The 22,998-nt window shown below is 37.5% G+C and overlaps 1 protein-coding gene across 3 annotated transcripts in view; it reads right to left on the bottom strand.

Moving 5' to 3' along the window:
• ZNF326 (zinc finger protein 326) overlaps positions 1-16,887 on the bottom strand; it is a 38,567-nt gene extending 21,680 nt beyond the window's left edge. The window contains exons 1-6 of one of the 3 annotated variants that reach the window (XM_019753232.3): positions 16,734-16,887; positions 14,343-14,387; positions 6,614-6,649; positions 6,407-6,518; positions 3,862-4,267; positions 1,318-1,516 (exon numbers count right to left, since the gene is read on the bottom strand). In XM_019753232.3, coding sequence (XP_019608791.2) covers positions 1,318-1,516; positions 3,862-4,267; positions 6,407-6,518; positions 6,614-6,649; positions 14,343-14,387; positions 16,734-16,749 — 814 coding nt within the window. In that variant the 5' untranslated portion in view covers positions 16,750-16,887. Of the gene's footprint in view, positions 1-1,317; positions 1,517-3,861; positions 4,268-6,406; positions 6,519-6,559; positions 6,650-14,342; positions 14,388-16,733 lie in introns of those variants that run through there. The other 2 variants (XM_074335118.2, XM_074335119.2) reach the window with 2 other exon arrangements.
• Between the last annotated feature and the right edge of the window lie 6,111 nt (positions 16,888-22,998).

Raw genomic sequence — 22,998 nt, 5'->3', positions numbered from 1 at the left:
AAGGCAGGCAATCTACACAAAAAAAGCTACTGAAAGCAGCCTGGGTGTGCCGGAAAGTAGGGCGGGGCCAGGTCTCAAATCACCAGGGCGGGACGACCGAACAGTGAAAACTCAGAAATGGCGGCCACCAGTATAAGTGCGCCAGGAAGGGAGAGGGCTCAACAAAGAAACAATGGACTCTGCCAGCTCCTCCATTCAGGAGACAGCTGCCTCTCCAGCCCCCGTCCCAAGCCAGACAACTCAATTCCTGCCACCTTTCCAGCTCTGAGCGAGTGATTCCATTGGTGGGTAAGTCCACTCACAGTCTCTTTAAGAGGAGCACCTGTAAGTGCAGCAGCACTATCTCACTCAGTCACAATCTACGCTGTTTTTCACAACCAAAAATTATGGGGACTTCTCTCCCTGGCACTGGAACCCTGGGCTGGAGTAGGGCTGGGATCTCTCACTCCTTCAGGGGATGGGGGGATCCCCCACAGCCGAAATAGCCCTCCCAATCTTTAATGGTTACACATGGGTGTGGGACCAGCCCGTTCCACGTCTCTAACCTTCCTACCAGTCTGGAGATAGTTTCTTCTGCATGTCCTTAGTTGAAAGGCTTCAATTCAGCTTGATTTTAGGCGATTCTCAATAATGGTTGTTTTGTAGATTAGTTGTGATTTTGAAGTGGTTGTGAGAAAAGGTAAACACAGCGTTTAACTACTGTGCCATCTTGGTTGTCATTACAAAATATTTTATTCTCCATGCTAACGTGAATGAAATTGTTTTCTTAATTTCATTTTCAAATTAGTTCTCGCTCCATTTTTTAACAATGTACAAATAGAAATATGATTATCTCTAAGAGTCACCTTGTCTAGAAGATTAAAAGTACATTAATTTTCTAGAAGAAATACAGCTTTTCCTGGTATGAAGAGCCACAAAACATTTCTTCCCTTTTTCCTTATAAAGGGGATTCTATGTAATATGACATAACATTTCCTCAACAATACCTCCAACAATAAATACAACACCCAAAAAAGGAATTTGATTCAAAAATCATGTGTGAGGCCAATTTAAAAAATATAGATGTTCTGGCTCTGCCCTAAATCAGGATTTAGGGAAGAGGGGTAGACCAGGACATGTGAATTTAAAAAGTAACTTTGGATAATTTTGATGTTCATGACTGACTAATAACTACACTTAGGGGATTCACTAGCCTAATTTCTACAATTATAATTATTATGTAGTTTGACTATATAAACATGAAAAAATTATCTAAAAGCACTGAATTTTTTAAAAATTCAAAGTATCCAATGATAGCAATTATGTTTTCTTACTTACTAGGTGATTTGCTGAGAATCATCTTCTCCACAGGTTTTGCTAGCTTGGGTTTCTTGATAAAGGTTCCACCAGGCTTATTAAATGGTTGCATCATTTTTCTCTTTATTCCTCTTGCAGCAGCAACTGTCACATTGGTGGATTTGTTTTGATAGTCAACAACAATTCCGGGTCTATGAATGCTTCCAAAATCACTCATATGCTGAAAATTTGTGAAATCAAGAAATATTAGCATAACATCCAAAGATAATGAATTCATACACAATTTACATGTTATCTATCTAATAATTTTCACCTGAAAACTCCCCAGAATGTAACTAAGTTTTACATGTCCACTCTGAATAAACACATTGAAAAACTTTGTAAATTATTACATGAACTCAATTCCAGTGAATTAGTATTTTTATTTCCAGTAGAACAAATGTGGATATTTCCTATTTTTTATTTTTACAATTCAAAGTTCTTGAGATCATAAACAACATAGGCGCCTGTCAAAATATTACCACTTGTACAACTCTCTGACAACTCCTCTTCAGAGTTCCTAATTGATGTTTTCCCATGGAAAGACCTTAAAAGAAATCTTTACTTTACTAAAGTCTTAAAACTAACAAACACAAAGAAGACCATATTTGAAGTTTGAAGTAAAAAAGATCCAGAAATCATTTAGGATTTCTCCCTGTTGGAAAAGGGAATGAGAAGGCGAGATGGAACATTAGCATGAAATAGGAGAGTTAAAGCATAACCATGCATCAACTTCCAAGACACACTTCAGTTAAAGAATTGCATCTGACGTTCCATTCACATTCTTACCTAGAGAAACATATGCTGACCCAGAAGACTGAGAAGCAAAACTCTAAAGATGAAGAGTCATGCAACCAAACGACTCTTTGTGTCCCTTCTTCTTCTCTTGTCATTAACAAAATCCACTACACCAAGAGGCCACATGTCCATAGAAATTTTTTCTGCTAACCTTACTTTTAGAAGATAAAGATTGAGGAGTAATCTGAAGAGAAGGATCCAATGGGAATTGTACAAGTGAAGATTAAAAAAGAAAGTCCTATTGGTTCATCTACTTCATTAACAGGAGGAAAGAAAGAAAAGTCCATTCAGACTAGAATGGTGAATACAAAGTAAAGGAATACCTGTTTTTCTATTATGGAAACAAATTAATATTTGAAATCTCATTAAGAAAAAAAATCATTTGCCTATAAAGTAATATACAACATGGAAAATGTTAAGTATTTTCCAAATTTTCAAACTGGAATAGATTTTCAATTTCAAAACCCAAAGCCTATTACCCCAACTATTTTCAATCAACCTGCAATCATAAGTATGGTGGAACAGCTACATACCAGTTGCTCACACTTGTATATTATGCTTAGAATACCTATCTAACCTATTAGATTTGAATAAATTAGTGTTTCCAGGTAATTTATATAATCACATCAGAAAAATCTTCATTAATATCCATTAAAGGTGCAATGCATTTTACATAAGTAAAGAGTTAGCTGTTATAAATGCAAAATTTCTACACAAGTATTACAAACTACACTGATGTACCAAAAGCTAATGAATAGTCAGAAATGTGTACTCTACTACATTTTTTTTATCGGAAGTACTTTCCTCTGCAAAGAGAATATTAAGAGCAACTGACTCAAAAAAAGAAAAAACATTTCTTACATATAGCAAAAATACAGTAATCTTTATATGATCAAACTACATAATAACCCCACAAGCTACATACACTTACTAGATAAAATTTCCTGTTAGTCAAGTTACCTAAGAACATAGGCATTATCTTTACACTACATATCCTAAAATTAAACACTTGAAGACTAGTGTATCTATTCATTTAAGCAATTTACAAAATATTACTTCCTAGGAAGGATCCATACACATGTACAGGTGGGAAATTATCTCTCAATAATAAAACTACTGACACAGGGGAAACAGAACACCCAGTAATAGGACATATTGTAAGAGAGTGAGTTAGCAAAATTATACTGACCACAAATCATTTTACAACCTATTATACATATCAACTTCTTCACCATGTAAACATGGCTAAGCTACCCTCATCTATCACCAACTTTCAGTCTCCTGTGTTTAATGAGAGATATGGAGCTAGTTTAGCAGCAAAGTATAAACATTTTATCATACATTGCACCTTTAACCTACTCAAAAACTCCAAAAGGGTTCAGTTACCTTTTACAATAATCCAAGAACTGTCCCACCAGCAAAATTGCTAGTGTTTACAAGGAAAAATGCAACTCCTTTTAACCCCTTTTAGACCAAACCTAACATCCTCACCTTTTTAATAAAGGGAGATTTGGCAAAACTTTATGAACAATCATCTCAAACTGCCACTTATTTTCTGAGGTGCTGGAAAAACTTTTACAGGCAACCTAAAAATTATGCTTATGACTCAGCTTTTGCTTCAAAATACACTGGGATGAACAGTGTTTACTCTAGTTGAAAACCATGGTCTTGAAAGGGTTTAAAAGAGTGACTAGTGAAAAGAATCTGAAAAGATTCTGTTGTACTTACTCCTCGGCCTCGGCCTCTGCCTGTTGATGGTCCTCCAAAAGCATCATAGTTTCTGCTTCCAAACGTACTTTCAGGATAAGCAGGCGTTCCTCTCCCCCGAGAGCCTACAGGAGCAGGCTTCATATGGGGTGAAGAAAAACTGCTGTAGGAAGAGTAATTCTCTCTTCCTCTGTCCTCCATAAACCCAGGCCTCAATTTTGAACGGGAGTAAGGTGCTTCCCAGCTAGACCCGCCCTGGTTTCTACCTCCGAAAGAGTCAAGGCTATTCCGGTAGGAGCTCTCAAATCGACCACCATAACTACCTCCGAAGCGGCTTTGTTCGGGTTCATTAAAACCATAGCCAGATCTGTACAGATCTCGCCCACCCAGAGAAGACCTGGAGTCGTAAGACTCATAAGGTCCAAACCTGGAAAAGTTGCACAATGAGGGAAAAAACAAAAGTAAGCTTACTAATGTTAGACAATTCAAAAGACAAATTATCAGATGACATTTATCAACTAAAATTCATTTATACCATACTGGTTTGCACAGTTCTACTTTTGTTCACGCTTGATTAGGGCTGGGCAGTTTAACATGAGACCAGATAGAAAGCTATCTGAGTCAGTTTTTTAATATGATTTGAGTTAAGTAAAGCTTAACTTAAAAATCTGCTTTTTAGCAGCTTTTCTATTTTATTAAAAATAAGATTTGTCTGTCATTATTTAAGCCCAGCCCTAGTCTTGGAAAAAGTCATTTGCTAAAATTCACAAACTTCCCAAACTTTCTTTGAATCCATCCCTAATATTGGAAAATACAAAATATATACAGTATTTTGGCTTTCAATAGAACACAAATTGAAGACTACACAGAGGTAGGCCACTTGTGACACAGAAGAGATCCTTTTGCACCCCCAATAATCTATATCACAAAACTGCTTCATTATGTCTGCAGTAGTCAAAATTTGGAGAATTATCTCTGGTTATAAAATTTGACAATCTGCCAAACTTTGGCTAAGGTCAATCAATAATCAATCCTCAGTCACTTTCACTTATAGACTAATAAATCTAACAAATCTAGAAGACTAAGCACATAAAATAGAACATAAAAGAACCACCAACATATACCCTCTGCATATGAATTTTCAAGGCAGATGAGGAAGAATATATTTTATAATGTCTTCAATTCTTTGAAAAATTATTTCCTGGCAGGAAATTATAAAACTACTCTAAAAAGGGGAGTACACAGTCTCCTCAAGGTTTTAATAGAGTCAACGGGAAAACAAATCATCTTCTCACAAATCCAAAGTATGGATTACAAAAGTTGCCTCATACCTTACAACACAGTTTTATAAAGGTCCACAATTACACATGAGATAAGCGATATACATCTACATAATTTATGCACATTATATTTACAATGTAACAGGGCAATAACTGATATGTTAAAACATTGAGATGTGTTACATTACTTCAATTATTTACAGCTCACTAAATAGAAAGTACTATTTACTTCTGAATCCTAGTAACCATACAAAAATGATTCCTCTTTCCAACTACATTTTTCAAGATCTATCGTATTAACAAAATTGTTGTAACTGTTCATTTTCTTGATTTTTCTCTACTATAAACCATAGTGGCACACTTGAAGCAGAAAGAAGGAAAGTAAGCATCATTCAATCCATCCTTAAGGAATCCGGATCCTTCAATTTATGCAGAAGGACAAATTTCAAATGTTTCCTAACTAGTTTTGCTTCTATTTAGTAGGAATCCTTGTATATCAAAAAAGCAGAGCCCCCCAACCCCTTTGCCTGAAATATGGTCAACCCTACAGCCTGTAGAAGTTCAACTAGGTTTAAGCTTTCCACAGTATCAACAGCAAATATAAAAATACATTCTAAACTCTAGTGCATTAAAATAAGCAAAAAGTAGAGTACTCATGGCTTTAATACAATGTTCCTATCTAGAACCCAAATGTTTTTGATGTAAGTAGTACCTGCCAATAAATAACCTAGACATGATTTAAAAAACATTTTTATTATTACAATATGCTCTTGCAACCTACTTTAAAACTAAAATTAAAAAAATAACTATCTTAAATGTTTCTTAGAGACAATGTGGCTAGCCTGGTTCGGTTAAACCTATTCTAGTCAAAGACTGCTTTGCTGCTTTATACAGCACCACACATTAGGAAAGATTTTTTTTTTAATCATTAAGAAAAAGCTTCACAAATATTTCCAATAACATTTTTATATCATTTGTTTGGGACATTCTGATTGATAATGAGTTAAAAGTAAAAGAAAGAAAAGAAATATTCACTGCTAAAGACATAAAATCTTACTCTCTTATATTGAAATGGTAAGTTATCTGAGGTTTTCCTAAAATAATGTCTGCCAGTGATTCTGAGATAATTTTTATAACCATTAGTTAACACCTTTAAACATTTAAGGTGATTATTCAACACCAAATAGTAAGTTCAAGTATCATAACATGCCAAAGGAATACTTAAATTAAAATATCCAGAATCTTATAGTCTTCTAATTATTCGGCCAAGTGATTAAGCAATTTACCTGCTACCCCCACCACCACCACTGTGATTGTCCATGCCATATGACTGGTTTAGGTAGGAGTCCATGGATCTTTGACCCCCATAGGATCCATGGCCATAGTCACGGTCCATCCCTATAAAGAGTTTAAAAAGAAAAAAATTAAGTGACTCTCACCTTTACTCGCACTCAAAAGAAGAATTTTTAGATAAATATCCTTGAATGCCAGACCTCCATAAGATCCAGGGCCATAATCCCGATCCATTCCTAAAAGAGAGTCATAACAAAAGGTCAGTAAAACACACCATTCTCTTCAGGAATCTTTGCATAAAACACCAGATATTCACATCAACCATCTGAAATAATAAGTCACCATTAACATTTAAGCTAAAGTCACACGAGACATTGAAGGAAAAACCACACAGATGATAATCTGAAAAATCAGATTTGCTATAGAAACCTAATGTTTCAAAGAAAAACTTTAGCAACTAAAAAGTTCTATATTAGAATTATTTTCAATATAACTAATATTTATTTAACTAGGGTACTACTTACTATAAGGCCTGGTGTTAGATACTATAGAGTACATAATTAATGATAAATAATTACTATTCTCAAGGAAAATCAGCATTTAATAATGTCAAAAGGGAAAATTTTTGTTACAAGTATAGTTCACTGCATCTGTTCTCAAAATGTCTAAAAAACCAGAAGCAGCCACAATTTCAAGTAACTGAATTTTAATTACTTCATACAGTAATTGAAATAGTTATTTTTAAAAAGTAAAAATCACAGAGTGGGGCCAATCTGTGGTACTGTGTCTATAAATATGACTCAACAAATATTTAAATTCTCAAACACTTTGAATAAAGGGAATGAATGTGAATTCTAGCAATGCAAACACTAAAAAATTCTAATACAATAAGAGTCCTAAGTATATTTCAGCGCACTACAAGTCCACCTCTATCCTAACCTCTGACATGAAAAATAAATATAATAGGTAATAAAATGAATTTACTATGATTATAAAAACAAAAAAAATTTTAAACCATTTAGAATATATTTCCTATAAAGTCCTTTAAAAGTCTTCATTATCACCCACCTCCAAATTTTATGCACTAATAAATACAATCGTATACACAAATTTATATTTTATATAAATTTATATACACAAATACCTTAATTTATATTTTTAAAAACATTAAATTTTAATTACGTTTAAATATTTCTGTGTCTAACAATAACAATAATGACAATAGCAACTTTACAAAACCACTGCAATGGTATCTTGCAACTTTAAACCTGGAAGTGACCTAAATGATCAAATTCAATCTTCTTGTTGTATATATTTGAGAACTAAAATCCAAAGAGATAAAATGATTTTCCCAAAGTCCCATTAGTATCTACCTCTTTATCTACATGTTGGTGCTTCTACATGAAATACTCTCCTCTACCACCCCAAATACCTACCGTGTTTCCCTGAAAATAAAACCTAGCTGGACAATCAGCTCTAATGCATCTTTTGGAACAAAAATTAATATAAGACCCGGTCTTATAGTAAAGTAAGACCGGGTCTTATATTACAAAAAAATAAGACCGGGTCTTATAGGAAAAAAGACGGGTCTTATATTAATTTTTGCTCCAAAAGACGCATTAGAGTTGATTGTCCGGATAGGTCTTATTTTGGGGGAAATACGGTACTTATTGAAATCTTCTAATCTTTTACAGTCCATTTCAAATACTAATCCTTTCAAGAACACTTTTTACGATATTGTCTCAGCTGATTATCATCTTTCTTCTGAATATCTATCGAAGTCTGTACCTCTTACCTGGTGCTTATGATACTCTCTGCCTTATAATCTGCTATGTGTGGCCCTATCTTAAATATACACTATTCTTGTGGTCAGGTCTGACTTATAGTAATTTTTTGTATACCCTTGAGCAGCAGTTCGCAAGGAATAGTCTGTTGACCACTGGAAGTTGCCAAGACTCTTTCACAGGGTCCACAAGGTCAAATTATTTTCATAAATAACACTAAAACATTATTAGCCTTCTGTAGTATTGACGTTTGCACTGAAGATACAAAAGCACTGGTGGGTAAAACTGCTGGTGTTATAGCACAAATCAAGGCAGTGGCAACCAGACTGTACTAGCAGTCATATTCAACACTGCACACTTGTAGTAAAAAATAGTAAAATAAAAACGCCACCTTCACTTAAGAATGTACTTGATGAAGCAGTAAAAATAATTAATTTTATTAAATCACGACCTTTGAGTACACTTTCTTTCAGACATTTGTGTAGTGAAATGGGAAGCATACAAAAAGCGATTTTGCTGCATATCAAAGTATAGTTCTCTCCAGGAAAAGCCATTGTGTAAGTGTTTGGTGTGTGAACTGAATTAGCCACTTTTTACAAGGAATACTATTTTTACTAGAAAGAAAGACTGGCATTAAAAAACTATGGCTTTCAGACTAGGGCATTTGGCAGACATTTTCTCACAAATGAACAAAGTAAAACTGTCACTTCAAGGAAAATAAGTGAAAGTATTTGTTGGCAATGATAAAATTCAAGCTTTCGTGCAAAAAATTAAAATTTTATAAAACTTGTATCTACAACCTTGAGTTTGACAGCTTCTCAATACTTAACGGTTTTTCTGATAAAATTGATAGCAGTATTAATGAATAATTTTTTAAATATTGTACAAAAAAGTTTGTCAGTATGCATTTGGAAAATCTGAATAACTCAGTAAACCAATATTTTCCCAATAACTAGTGCCTGATATTACAGAATCATACATGGTAAAACTATCCATTAAAAGCACAAGACATACCAATGGATTTCAATATGATAGAGTACAAAAAGTTTAACAATATACAAAATGTATTGACATATTTTACATTTTTTTTATACTAAGACATCAAATTGGGTGTGTAATTTACATTTACAGCACAATACAATTCAGCCTATCCACACTGCAATGGCTCACTAGTCACATATGGCTAATAGCTACCATATTAGACAACGTAATTCTAGACTAATGAAATAGTCAATTATGAGGTGTGATCAAACAATACGGTGAATGTTTAAATTTAAAAAATGTATTACAGTAGAAGATACATTGCCATTAATCCCCCTCAAAATATTCCCCCTCACTTCAAACACACTTATCCCAACGTTCTTGTCACTTTCTGAAGCAGTTCTGGACGTCCTCTTTCCCAAGTGTCTTTAGTTGCGCTGTCGTGGCTGCCTCAATGTCCTGAATCATTTTGACTTTGGGAAAGAGCCAGAAGTCGCATGGGTCAGATCCAGTGAATAAGGTGGATGAGGACACAGTGTAATGTTTTTATTTGACAGAAATTTCCATATACCAGAAGTGATGTGTGACTTGGAGCATTGTCATGATGGATGATTTACGGCACACTTTAAAACTCACCTTCTCTCAACCGTAGCTCACACCCAACTGACTGCACCGTACAAGCTGAAACTTGTCACACACTGTTCCTAAGGTTCGACACACCACTTCTCAAATTGAAGATCCCTGTCTTTCCACTGGATGGCACTGAGCAGCAGCAGTATTCACCGTATTTTGTGATCACAACCCAAAGGCTCTGTATTACACATCGCTCTGGTACAACAATTTCTGTCAAATAAAAACATTACGGTGTGTCCTCGTCTACCTTATTCACCAGATCTGGCACCATGAGACTTCTGGCTCTTCCCCAAAGGCAAAACGACCACGAAAGGTAAATCTTTTTAACTGATTCAGGACGTCGAGGCAGCCACAACAGCACAACTAAAGACACTCATGACACAGGACTTCCAGAACTGTTTCAGAAAGTGGCAAGAACTATGGGATAAATGTTCAAAGCAAGGGGGAATATTTTGAGAGGGATTAATGGCAATGTGTCTTTTACTGTAGTAACTTTTTTTATTTAAACGTTCACTGTATATTTTTTATCACACCTCGTATTTTTCTTTAAAGTTAAGTATTCAGTAATTTATGTTCATATCGCTCATATAAAGGACAATTATAAGATTAAAATTAAGTTTTCAAAATAAAAATCTTTCCTCTAAGGCCTCAAGTTTAAAATAATCTTAGAGTTAGGTTCATAGGTTCCACCAGGTACACAAATCAAAAACACTTTAATTTAAAAAAAAAATATTTTATTGTGTTATTTCTGCTAGTTTCCATTTTGAGTTAACAGAGGCGGCCTTTAGAGACCAAATCCTTTAATTTTTTGATTCTGCTTTTTTATTTCATAAGGAGTTATAAATTACTAATATTTATTGAATACTCACTTTATACCAGGTACAGTGGAGTACTCAAAAATTAACAGAGCTACCCTTACATAGCAATGATTTGGTTTATTGTTCATAATACTGTTACTACTCAGTTAATTAAAAAGAAAGAGAGGCAATGTCTTTATATTGTATATAATCAGTGTGACTGTAGGGGTAAAGAGTCTGTAAGATAATTGTTTTTATATAAAAATATTCTTCCAGGTTATCAAATGAATTTAAAAATAACTTTAAAAATAAAACTAAGAATATCACATTATGTCTTTAATATTAATATTAAATGAGAAACCAATTGACTCAAAAATAAATCTGACCTAATATTTAAATCAAATCTGTTCACTTCGATCACTCTGTCTTATAAAATATAAACTCAAAAAATGTTCAAATTCATTTACAATTAAATCACAAAGAAGTAGCTGTAAAGTAGCAGGAAAAAAACAACTGACTTATGATGAAAATAACTAATAAGTTGTGTGATACTAAGTCTTGAATGAGACTACCTGTCACCACCTCCATACTACTAGCATCCTGGAGCAGGCCACCAGCATCTCTCACCCAGATTATTGCAACAGCCACCTAAGTGGCTTTTCTGCTTCCACTTTTGCCCCCCTAGTGTTTATTCTGAGGAAAACAGACAGAATAATTATGTTAAAATGTCAGTTGTTCAAAACATGTTCAATGTTCAGTACTTTCCAATGTTTTCCCATCTTATTCCAAATAAAGCCAAATCCTTAAAATAATCTATAAGGCCCTATACCAGTGGTTCTTAACCAGGAGCAATTTTGCCCCCTAGGGTACATTTGGCAGCATCTAAGAACATTTCTGGTCGTCACAACTGAAGGGCAGGTGCTACTCCCATCTAGCACATAGAGGCTAAGGATGCTACTAATTATATCCTATAAGGCACAAGACATCGCCCCACAACAAAGAATTATCTAGTCCAAAATGTCAATAATGCCAAAGTTGAGAAACCCTGTCCTATATGATCTGCCCCATCACCTCTTAACTTCATCCACTATCCCCCGTTTACTCCACTGACTCCAGCTCTACTAGGCCTCTTGTTGTTTCTAGAATACAACAGGCATACATCATTTTTGCACTTGCTGCTCCCTCTGCCTGGAATGTTCTGCCCCTGTATCTGCACTGCTCACTCCCTCTCTTTCATGTCTTCACTTTCTATTGCTTCATAGATATAAGCAAATTGTCTTTGATCTTCAATGCCTTCTGGCTACACCTCACCACTCTAACCTTGTCTTAAGGCTGCCAGTCAAAAATCATCTGCTTTAGTCAAGCCAGTCTTCTTAAGTCTCTCTGAAGGACAATTCATTCAGCCCTACCTTTGTTCCTGCTTCCTCTCTATCTGAAATGTTCTCTCTGCTTTTACTGTGTGTCTGCTGATACAAGAGATATGTACTATGAAGCAAAGAGGAAACATGGAGACACTGGAAATACAACTTTCTTCCAAGAAATGCTTTGGAGGAAATCTGTATCATGTTTTCCAATGCCTTCTACTTCATTTTAGTCACTGGAAAATATAATGTTCATGATTAATTGTATTGCTGGCTTCACTTGATAACTACACAACTTTTATTTCCTTAAGTCTATAGCATTGTTCCTCTAGATAATCTCATGACTTGCATCCTCACCTCCCTTAAATCTATACTCAAATGTCACCTTCTCAGCGAGTCTTTCACTAGCTACTCTCTTTAAAATTCTCTCTCTCTCTCTCTCACCCCCACCCCACACACACACGTCACACGTCACTGTCCCCTGCATTATTTTTCTCCCTAGCAACTACCACCTTATATACAATATATGTTCCTTCTTTACCTTGTTTATTGTCTATTTCACCCCACTAGACTGTAAGCTCCACAAGGGCAGGAATATCTGTCCATTTTGTCACTGCTATGTTGCCAGCTCCTAGAACAATATCTGATACAAAGCAGTCACTCAAAAAAAATTTGTTGAATGAAGTTAAATTACATTCCTGAAATTAAGTTCCTCATTTATAAAATGTAGACAACCCAGACCTCAAAGTGTTGTCAAGCAGTGGGCTTTAACCAAAGGTGCATTCCAAAACCATTCAGAGGATTTTCTCATAACATACACCGTCAGGGACCACTTGCCTTACAATTAAGATTCAAGAGGACTAGAGCATGACCTGAACAGATATACTCTGAAAGAGCTCCCCAGGAATTCTAACAATCACCTTCAGAAGAGAACCACTGTTGGAGCTCAAGTTAAAAGAAAAAATAAAAATCCTAGCATTAGTGATAGAAATTTCTGAAGTTCTTTTTGCAATACTGTACATTAAGAAAACAAATTTCTGGCCCATATGATTCTGCATTTTGGAGTCCTGTATTTAGACATCAAATCCAACTCTCTAGTAAATCCTACTAGAGATCATGGCCTTCTACCCTTCCAAATCTCTGCCTGGTAAAAGCACTAGTCCTCTAGTTTAAGATCCTGGATTTATTTTTATTCCTCTCTCTCAATTTTCTACTCACTACTAGTCAGCCTGCAAGCTCTGCTAATTTGCTCTAGAAATGTCTTAATATTTTTAAAATCACTACTGTCATCTCCCAAGTTAAGGGTCTTAAAATCCTTATACCTACATTTATGAAATGGCTTTCTATATAATTTTTCAGTTTTCTATCTAACCTACATGTGGATGCCAATTAAACTTTCTTTTGTAATTTTATTATGTCACTCTCCAGCTCAAAAATATATTCTTCAGTATTCAATATATACTGACTACTTCCTATATGCTGAGCCTTTTGTAGCCCACATCAAACTCAAAGTTTCTCTAAATTCTTAGAGCTGATAAATAGAAATTAACTGGATGGTAATTATTCCCATAAAATGGTATAGTCTTCTTTATTCAGCTGTACATTTGCTTCAGTTTTATTTTGTGAATATATTATATTCTGTACAACAACTGAATTTTGCATTTCTCTGGCAATCAGAATTTTAATTCTACTCCCCGGAGGCCTTCATATAATTCTTTTTTAACCTCTTTAAATTGTTCCATGTTCTTTTTTTGTGTTATCATCCTGTCTGGCAGAGCCTTAAGTTTAATAGCTATCAAAATGATATCCAACTGTATTCTGCATATCTCTCAAGATTTTATCTAGCTTTGTAGTCACAACTCTAATGTCATGCTTATGTTAATAAATAATCAGGCTTCTTGTGTGCTCCTCTAGGCAGCTCTTTATATACTAACACATTGAACAAACGACCTCAACAAGGTCAATGCATTACAACAGAAGCAATACAGAACCAAGCCAATAATCCACTTAATCTACATTACTCAATACCAAAGCTTCTAATTCAACAAAAAATATCTCATCCAGTTTCTTGTAACTCATCACTCAGAATGCAGTCAGGGCCTTTTGGAATAAATTAAAGAAATCATAATTCAAATAAAACAAAGAGTCAAGCTAATATGAATAGCCATAACTTTGTCTGATCCCAAATTCCCTAATTCAAATACTATATATTGTATGAAAACATTACTCCCAAGAAGTGATACATCAAGAGACAAAACAACGAGTGAAACAAGGCAGAACTGGCTCTTTACGTTGGTACTTTATGTGTATGAAGAAAAATAATGAAATGCATTCCTTTCATACATTTAAGCGCAAATGAAAACGGATACTCACCATTAAAACCCTGATAAGTATTCCGGCAAGCAGAGTGTGTATAATCTATGAAGACATATTTAACAGAAAAGAATTAGTGCAACACCAGCAAAAATCAGAAATTATATACCCATCTATTTAAAACAAATACAATTTTTTAAATGTCATTAACTCAATTATCTGCAAAAATAGGGTATAAATAATTACAAATATTTCATATGGGAAAACATATATCTCTTCTTCCTTACTCTCTACCCAAATGGCAGGTTTATCATCAAAATTATGGTAATGTAAAAATCAGTTTATAACACGTGACACATAAAAACAGCCAAAAGAGAGGATCCAGTAGTGATTTATACAAAGTAACAAAAGGGAAGACAGATTAAATCATGTATCAAATAATACAAATGCAAGGACATCTGAGAATTCATTCCATGTAATATAATTTTTTCAGCCAATATTTCTTTTACCACTTAATTTGCTCTCTAAAGATTTCAGAATTTTATGAGAGAAATACATATATGTATGTGTGTGTGTGTGTGTGTGTGTGTGTGTGTGTGTGTGTGTGTGTTATACCTATCCAGGATGAGGCAGCATAACTGAAAACCATATTGGCAATTTCCCTGTCAAAGCTAACTTAGCAATTGTTAAATCCTTTAGTTAATTTTACTAATAAATAGTGAAAGGAATTTAATAGAATGGTCATTTGGATACCACAGAATCCAGCTACACTACACAAGATTAGATTCAGATATACTGTTAGTAAATTCCATCCCCCAAATATAGTGATGGGGTGAGGAGCGGGCATGAGAGGGAGTATTTTACCATTGACATTGTTTAGAATTTTATCACTGACACTCTTTAGAATTGTAGGTACATGGTGATAATAAAAAGCAAATATACAAAGTTTTATCACTGTTTTTTAATTCTATACGGAAAACGGACTCCCTTATGGGGGGAGGGGACCACTCTCATTGTTCCCCAACCCCCACCTTGTTAGCTTCTGCTGTACTTTGGGTGTTGGTACTGTCATCAAACTTTGAAATAAAAACGCAGTATTTTTCAATTTAACTCCCAACTCTGGCACTTCAAACATTCATAGTTTAAAAGTATCTATATCAAAATAAGTCAAAGTTCAACTGAAACAACCAGAGTGTGCTACTGTTGTTAATAGCTGACCTTCCTATTTCAAAGTAACTTAAAAGTATCCACAAAAGCGTCATTCCAGCCTACTTTCATATACTTAAATTTGGCAGCTTTAACTTTGTAGCATGAAATCAAATCAAAGACCAAAAGATCATTTAGTATCACTCACATGCTGAGACCACATCACATTCAATGTTAAAATTTTTTGGTTGGGTTCGAGGCTTACAACTAACTAGTGCACTGTTTTTATTTAGAAATGCCTGGTTACTCAGGATTAAATCCAGTGTCATCATTCAAGCCCCCTTTCACGTTTCCCTAAATGCTGTCATTATACACTCATTTGATCTTGACACCAATTTCAATCAAAGTTGGGCAAGATTTGAAGACAAGGTAAAGACCAAATTTACTTTACTTTGTGAGCGTGTGAAATGGTTTAAAGAACTGGTATGAGAGACGACTGAAAGACACTGGTTGCTAAAATATAATGTGTTTAATCAGTAAATCCAACCCAAGCAGCTGTGGACAGGTCTGAATTTGAAGGGCATGGGATATTGTGCCAGAATTCTGACTAACTTTAGTCCCATCCATACACAAGCCAGAGAAAAACGGTTTGATTCAGAGGTATTTCAAATTAGGGGTTAACGAACAGGTCATTGTGGTGGGTAAATATCCCAGTTTGCTAACCAGAAATGTCTTACTTTCCATTCTGTATAGATATCTACCTATCCTTATCACTTGGAGACGCCCTTTAAACTCATCTTAACTAAGTCACTAAGAACTATTATATCACTGTTAACAAGCCTCTGAAAATTGTGCCTGAGGTTGAGGATTTACAAAACGGATGATCTGGGTCGCTGCCCGGTGGGGCGAACGCGAGCCGAGGTGGAGGAGGCCCCACTCGCCCCTTTGCCCGAGACCGGGAAGTTGGAGGCGTCGGGGTAGTTTTCACGCACCGGGGCCGGGGCGAGTTCGGAGCCCGAGTCCGGAGGCCGTCGCGCTCTGGGCGCGTCCTTCCCCCCACCCCCGAGGCCGGCACGGAACTCCCAGGTCCCCGGAGACAGCGGGCGCCGGGCGGGCGGGATCGCGGCGCGCGGGTTCCCAAAGAGGCCGACTCCCGGCACTGGGCCCGCGGCGGGCGGGCGGGCAGGCGGCTGCTGGGCCCACAGAACAAAGCCCACACGGCCATCTTGAGACGGTAAACAGACCCCCAGCGCAGGCCACCCCGCCTCCCGCCCACTGCGGCAACCAGCCAGGGGCAGCGCTTACCGTCCTCGAAGTCCATGGCGGAGGCCTCCGCGGCGCTGGGCTGAGATGTGGCCGGCAGCGAGCGTCCGCGAACCGCGTTTCCACACGACCAATACGCACCACCGAGAGCGGCGCTTACCGGCCGGGGAGCCGCAGGTCACAGCGAGATTGGGGGGTGGGGCCGGCCGGAGCTGCCAGCCGCCGTAGCGCAGCCTGCGATTGGCTGACGCGGACGAGAGGGCGGACCCTCGAGTGGGGGCGGGAAGCAGGTCTGCTGTCACGGCTCCCAGGTGCCTACCGTCTTGAAGCCGCGATGGGGAAGGAAGGTAAAAGAAGGAGCGCCAAAACCTGATTGGAGTTGCAGGAGAGCGAGCTAGGTGTTCTGGAAGAGCAGGCTGCAGCCCGCCATGTTTGATCCTGGCAAGAGCGAAGGGATCTGGATGAAATACCTCACTCCTGCCCAGACTAATAAACCACGTGCCGACCTTCAGCTTTTTATTGGCTAATCAGAAAATGTTAAAATACTCGGAGTTTCTGGCGTGGAGACACAGAAGTCCGTGAAGTTTTATAGAACTCTGAGCAGAGGAGAACAGGTTGATAAAATAGGAAACAATTATGGGAATCATTCGAGAGAGACTATTACAAGTTCTGAATTTTAAGGTGCAAAATAAAAGTGTAAAAGTTCACAAACAGGGAAGATTTGTGGCCGTAACCAGAACTTGAAGGAAGACCACATGCAAACACACACATATTGGCATGGTATAATTGCCACTGGAAATAGTGTCAGGGACAGTAGGCAAAGTTACCCACAGGGCAATATGGAAAAAACAAACAAACAGCTATTTGGACATTCTGACCCTGGAGCAGCCTGAACTCCAAGTTAAAAAATTTTTTTCTTTTTTTCTTCATAAAGTAAATGGTGTCAACAATGAATTGATCACAGGATAGGAAACCATAAATCAAATCATTTGCTCTTCTGCAGGGTTTAGAGTTCAACCAGTTGCTGGAACCCAGTTCCAAGAAGGCAGCCTCTGGAAATACCACTGGAGAAAAACTCACGGATATGTACTGTAACCTCAAATCTGGGCAGGGCATTGTTTCCTCCTGATCACTTTCCTCCTGCACCCTGATTGACTCACTGAGTTCTCCATCCTTTTCTTGTTTTCTTTTTTTCTCCTATACCTGTTTTCTTTCTTTTTTTTTAATTTTTTTTTCAGTTACAGTTGACATTCAGTATTATTTTATATTAGTTTCAGATGTGCAGCACAGTGGTTATATAATTTATGCAGTGATCCCCGTTAGTCTAGTTGTCACTCTACATAGTTGCTGCAACATTGTTGACTATATTCTCTATGCTGTACTTTATATCTCGGTGACTATTTTGTAACTACCTATTTGTACTTCTTAATCCCTTCACCTTTTCCACCCAGTTCCCCAGCCTCCCTCCTCTCTGGCAACCATCAGTTTGTTCTCTGTATGTATGAGTCTATTTCTGTCTTGTTTTCTGTTCACCTGAGCTGAACGTGTTGAAAACTGAACTCATAATTCCCCTCCTCAAACCTGCTCATCCTCCTTTTCTCTTTCATCATGAGTAATCACCCACTAATCCCAGCTAGAGGCCTGCAACTCGTCTAGTCAGGACTCAGCTGTCCTCTACCCTCCCACCACCAATCCATATTAAAGTCTTTCATCTGTTTATTACCTCCTAAAATGTCTTAAACTTGCCCCTTTTTCTGCATCCCCACTGCCACTACCTGAGTAAGACTCATTTCTTTCCAGAACTATTACCATAGCAGCCTGATTAATTTCTCTGCCGTTTGACTTTAACGTTCTCAGGCTCCTCGGGGCCATAGTGATGGAAATGCAAATCTGAACATGTCATCATGTGTCTCTATCATGGATTACATCGAAGCAAAGCTCCTTAACTAGAGCACACCCAGCAGAATCTGGGCATTGCACTGCCTGATCAGCCCTCTCCGTACATTTCTCCCTCATCCTCACTCCCATATTCTCCCTTTTGATCAGCAATTTAAGCTACTTGCATTTTCCAAATCACTCCTATGCTTTTTCATGCCACTGAACTTTTGCTTATGTTGTTCCCTCTGCTTGGACCACTATCTGTCTAACCCTACACATCCTCAAAACACAACCCAGGATTTACTTCCTCTAAGAAATGTTCTCAGATCCCATCCCTGCCCCCTAGGCCAGTATTTCTCAAGTATTAATGTGCATATGATTCAGCTAGGAATCTCATTAAAACACAGCTTCACAGTCAGGCTGGGTTGGAGCCAGAGAGTCTGCATTTGTCACAAGTTTCCAGGAGAGGCTGCTGGTGGTGGTTGAACCATACTTGGAGTAGCAAGGCCCTAGGGTCTATTAAAAGCCCTTCCTCTGAGTTCCCTGGACTAACCGCTATTATATTAGGTGGTGCAAAAGTAATTGCGGTTTAAAAGGTTAAAAATAATTGCAAGAACCGCAATTACTTTTGCACCAACCTAACGACATTCTCTCCACCGTACTACATACTTGCTCGGCTTTGTGTCTCTCCACACTAAACGCTCTTTGAGGTTCGAATCAAGTCTTCTTTTTATCCTAAGTGCCAAGTGCATATGTTTTCAAGGAAAACTCAGCTCTTCCTGACATCTTTAATGTTTTTTTTTTCATATTATTTTCTGCCCTCTCCCCTAATTTACCTCTGGCAAAGGAATGAATTTGTAACCTGAAGTCTTTCAGTCTTGGCATGACTGGAAGGAAATAAACATTGGGTCACTGTATTTGTGTGTCATGTACGTACGTACACACACACACACACACACACACACACACACCCCTTTCTTCCCTAAAAGAGAGAGCTGCCAGACAAAGAGCTTCTAACTCCAGAAGAAACCTGGCCTTGGCACAAATGCACGGAGAGCCAAAATACACAGGTCACTTTTCCTCTTCCTTCCTGTTTCCCAAAAAGAAAGTGTTTTTTACAGAGGCAGGCGGCCATTCGCCAGAGACACCTCATAATACCTACAAGTTAATCAAGCTGTCCCCTAATTCATTTATTAAACAGATACTGATTGAGTGCCCACTATGTGCCAAACATAATTTTCTTAATTCACTGTTATCTCTTTCCTACCCACCTCCTCCCCCAGAGTCTAGCCAGGTGACCCAGCCTGTTCCCAGTTTGTTTTACCATGAGAAGCCAATGTTTTGTATAAATTCTTATGCCATTTCGTATTCCATATATTTCATAATAGGTAGCAGGTTAGTAAATGCAAGACCAACAAAGTCCTTTGGAAAAAAGAAGAGAATAGGGCTTTTGAAGTGCACAGGTCAAAAGGATGTGTGGGCTAAGGCCAAGAGAAGACTTCAGGGAGAAGGAAGAAATGAGAGGTGACACCTAGGACCTGACCCTGGGGGCGTTGTCAGAGAAGTCCCCCCATCCCATTCCCTAGAACCTGAGAAGACTCCCTGAGTGGACTCCCTGAGGACCCAGAAACCTTTGTTCCTCCTCTCCTAACCCTCCACCTACGTACCTTCTGCTCCAACCACACAGAACCATCTGCTGTTCCACACACAAGCCATGTATTTTGACATTTCTATGCCTTTACTCATCCTTGTTCTCTCTGCTTCTATTGTTTCACCTCCTCCTCTGCCATTCTTAAAGGTTTATTACCAATGTTACCTCTTTTTTAACCTCCCCCTAAGCTTAGTCAGAATCCTGTTTCCTTCATGTTACCCTAATAGCAATCATCACACTTGGATTCTTGTTATAATTAGTGAATGAGTTAGATCTTTGTCAAGCTTCTTGTTCATACTCCTTGGGTGTGGAGACCCTTCTTTGTACCCCTTTATATGGCCTGCATGTAGCACATTGTCACTATATATTAAGGGGGAAGAGCATTAATCAAATTGCCAATGAAGAAAAGATGTAATCAGACTGAAATATTGGTGCCCAGAGCTTCATCTGCACAAAACCACAGCCTCCTACAATTATTCTGGAGAGACGTGGTAAGTGGGGTTACAAAGGTGAGTTCTAATTTCCCAATGCTTTCCTGATTTGCTCCAAATAATTCTTCCTCCTCATGTTCCTTAGGGAATTCATAAATACTACTTAGAGAGGGAACTCAAGCACTAAGAATTACTATTTTATAGCAAAGCAGCCAAACTTAACATAAACAAAGTAATTCCTACTGAGGGCTCTGAGGACTTATCGTGAGAGTTGGTTACAGAGCCAGGACAATGGAAACCTGCTGAAAACAGCTGATGTGACAGCGCTGACAGATGTGTTCTACATATGGGAAACTGTCTCTCCCTGATTTTAAGATACAACTTCAAAAGGATGCAGGTGTCTCTAAAAGCTAAAAGGAATAGCAATTAAAATAATAATGAACCTTTATTAAGCCCCACATATTAATAAATGTTCCAAAGCTCTTTACACGTATTAACTTACTTTTCCTGCCCAATAAACCTATTATGTAGTACTGCCATCCACCCCCCACACACACACTTTAATGATAAGGAAACTGAGACCCAGAGAGGTAAAGTTACTTGCCCAAAGTCACACAGCTGAAGAAAAAGTAGAGTCAAGATTCAAACCCAGGCAGCTTGGCTCCAGAGCCCAAGCTTGTATTTCTATCATTCTAAAGTGCCTACTGTGCTCTACTGAGCAGCTAGCTACCATGGTTCCCCCGAAAATAAGAGCCAACCAGAAAATAAGCCCTAACATGATTTTTCAGGATGACATCCCCTGAACATAAGACCTAATGCATCTCTTGGAGCACAACTTAATATATGACCCAGTCTTATTTTCAGGGAAACCTGGTATTGTGGGCCAGGAATTTTGACAGATACTTTATATACCTCACTTCCAACCCTGACAAAAAAGGTAGGTTCTATGCTTTTCCAAATGAGGAAAACTAAAGAGGAAGTTAAGTTACTCATCCAAGACCCCACAATTAGTAATTGCTGGATCCGTATGCATGATAAATATTATATAATTATGCTTGTTTTTTGGTGTATGGAACCAACCTTGTAAAGCCAATATTATCATCAGGCTCTCAGGTTAAAAGAAAACTGACTTAGCTAATCTATAGATCATCTTGCATAATTGTGTATAATGTAGTCGAAGAGACTACCTACCAAAAGAAGTGGTCAGGAATGCTTTATAGATTACCCACTTTGTCCTGTGCTTTAGGCCTTCCTGAAATTAGAGAAATTCGATTAGTTTTATATGCATTTCCTCCCCAAAAAAGCAAGGTAAAATTCCAATGCAAAGGTGCTTTCAAATGTAATAGTTACCTTCCTCCCTTGGGTACATATTAAATAAAGCAGTATACATTTCTAGAAAATTAAATTTATTCCTTTATAGAGGTTCAATTAAACCTCTGAATTACTGCCACTAATTTTATCTTATTAATGTGTTATAGCTCATCATAAATTTTAATTTACTAAGTAAATTGAGAGCAAGCTGTCTGTGACATCTGTCAGGCCCATTGACTGCCAGAATCAATTTGGTGGATCTGTCCTGCTGGGAAGGTGTCTCCTTTCTTCCTGGCTCTGCCGGTGTGTTTCTCCCAAAGCTGCACGCTTCATTGAAGAAGGTGATTTTCCTAGATAAAGGAGGACAAGGATCTACAAGAAATCGAATTCTTCTGCTGGAATATCAAGGCTTGTTTAGTAGGTTACCCCACCTAGCTGTGCCTCTCGGTGGAGATTTCATCTCTGGGTCTCCAGCTCCCTGGCATCATAGCTGGTGCACGGTAGCTTCTTTAAAATGTTTGTTGAATGAATAAAAAGGAAACAGACTGAGTCCTCTCCTGTCTTTAGATAGCTTCAATTCTACATGAGGGCAACACATATAAATAAAAATACAGACATACAATATTCAAACATAACATACAATCTAGAGACCTTACCCACCACATACGTGTAGTTTACAAACAGAAAAAGGCACAGTCGTAGGATAGCCAGTAGAGGGCACCACACACCAAATATAGATAGTTGCCTACAGACATTGACCGTGTATTCTAGCTCCTGCTGGTTTGAGTGTTCTAAATGAACACCGCGTAGAGAGTATTCCTGTGGGCGTGTACTCTGCAGATACCTGCAATTTCTATTTTCAGTTGTGAGCATAAATTTTCCTGTTTGCCTCATTTCACTAGATTTCATTTTGAGAGATGACTTTCAAAGGATGAAACAATAGAAAATGCTTACTATAATGGTGAATTTGAAAAACAAGATACAAAATTGTGTATGGAATCTGATAACAGCTATATCAATATTTTTTTAAAGAGAC

The sequence above is a fragment of the Rhinolophus sinicus genome, chromosome 14 (genome assembly GCF_057876585.1).
Source record: "Rhinolophus sinicus isolate RSI-liver-muscle chromosome 14, RSI-T2T, whole genome shotgun sequence".
Classification (NCBI taxonomy): domain Eukaryota; kingdom Metazoa; phylum Chordata; class Mammalia; order Chiroptera; family Rhinolophidae; genus Rhinolophus; species Rhinolophus sinicus.
This window is presented reverse-complemented; position numbering and strand designations above follow the sequence as displayed.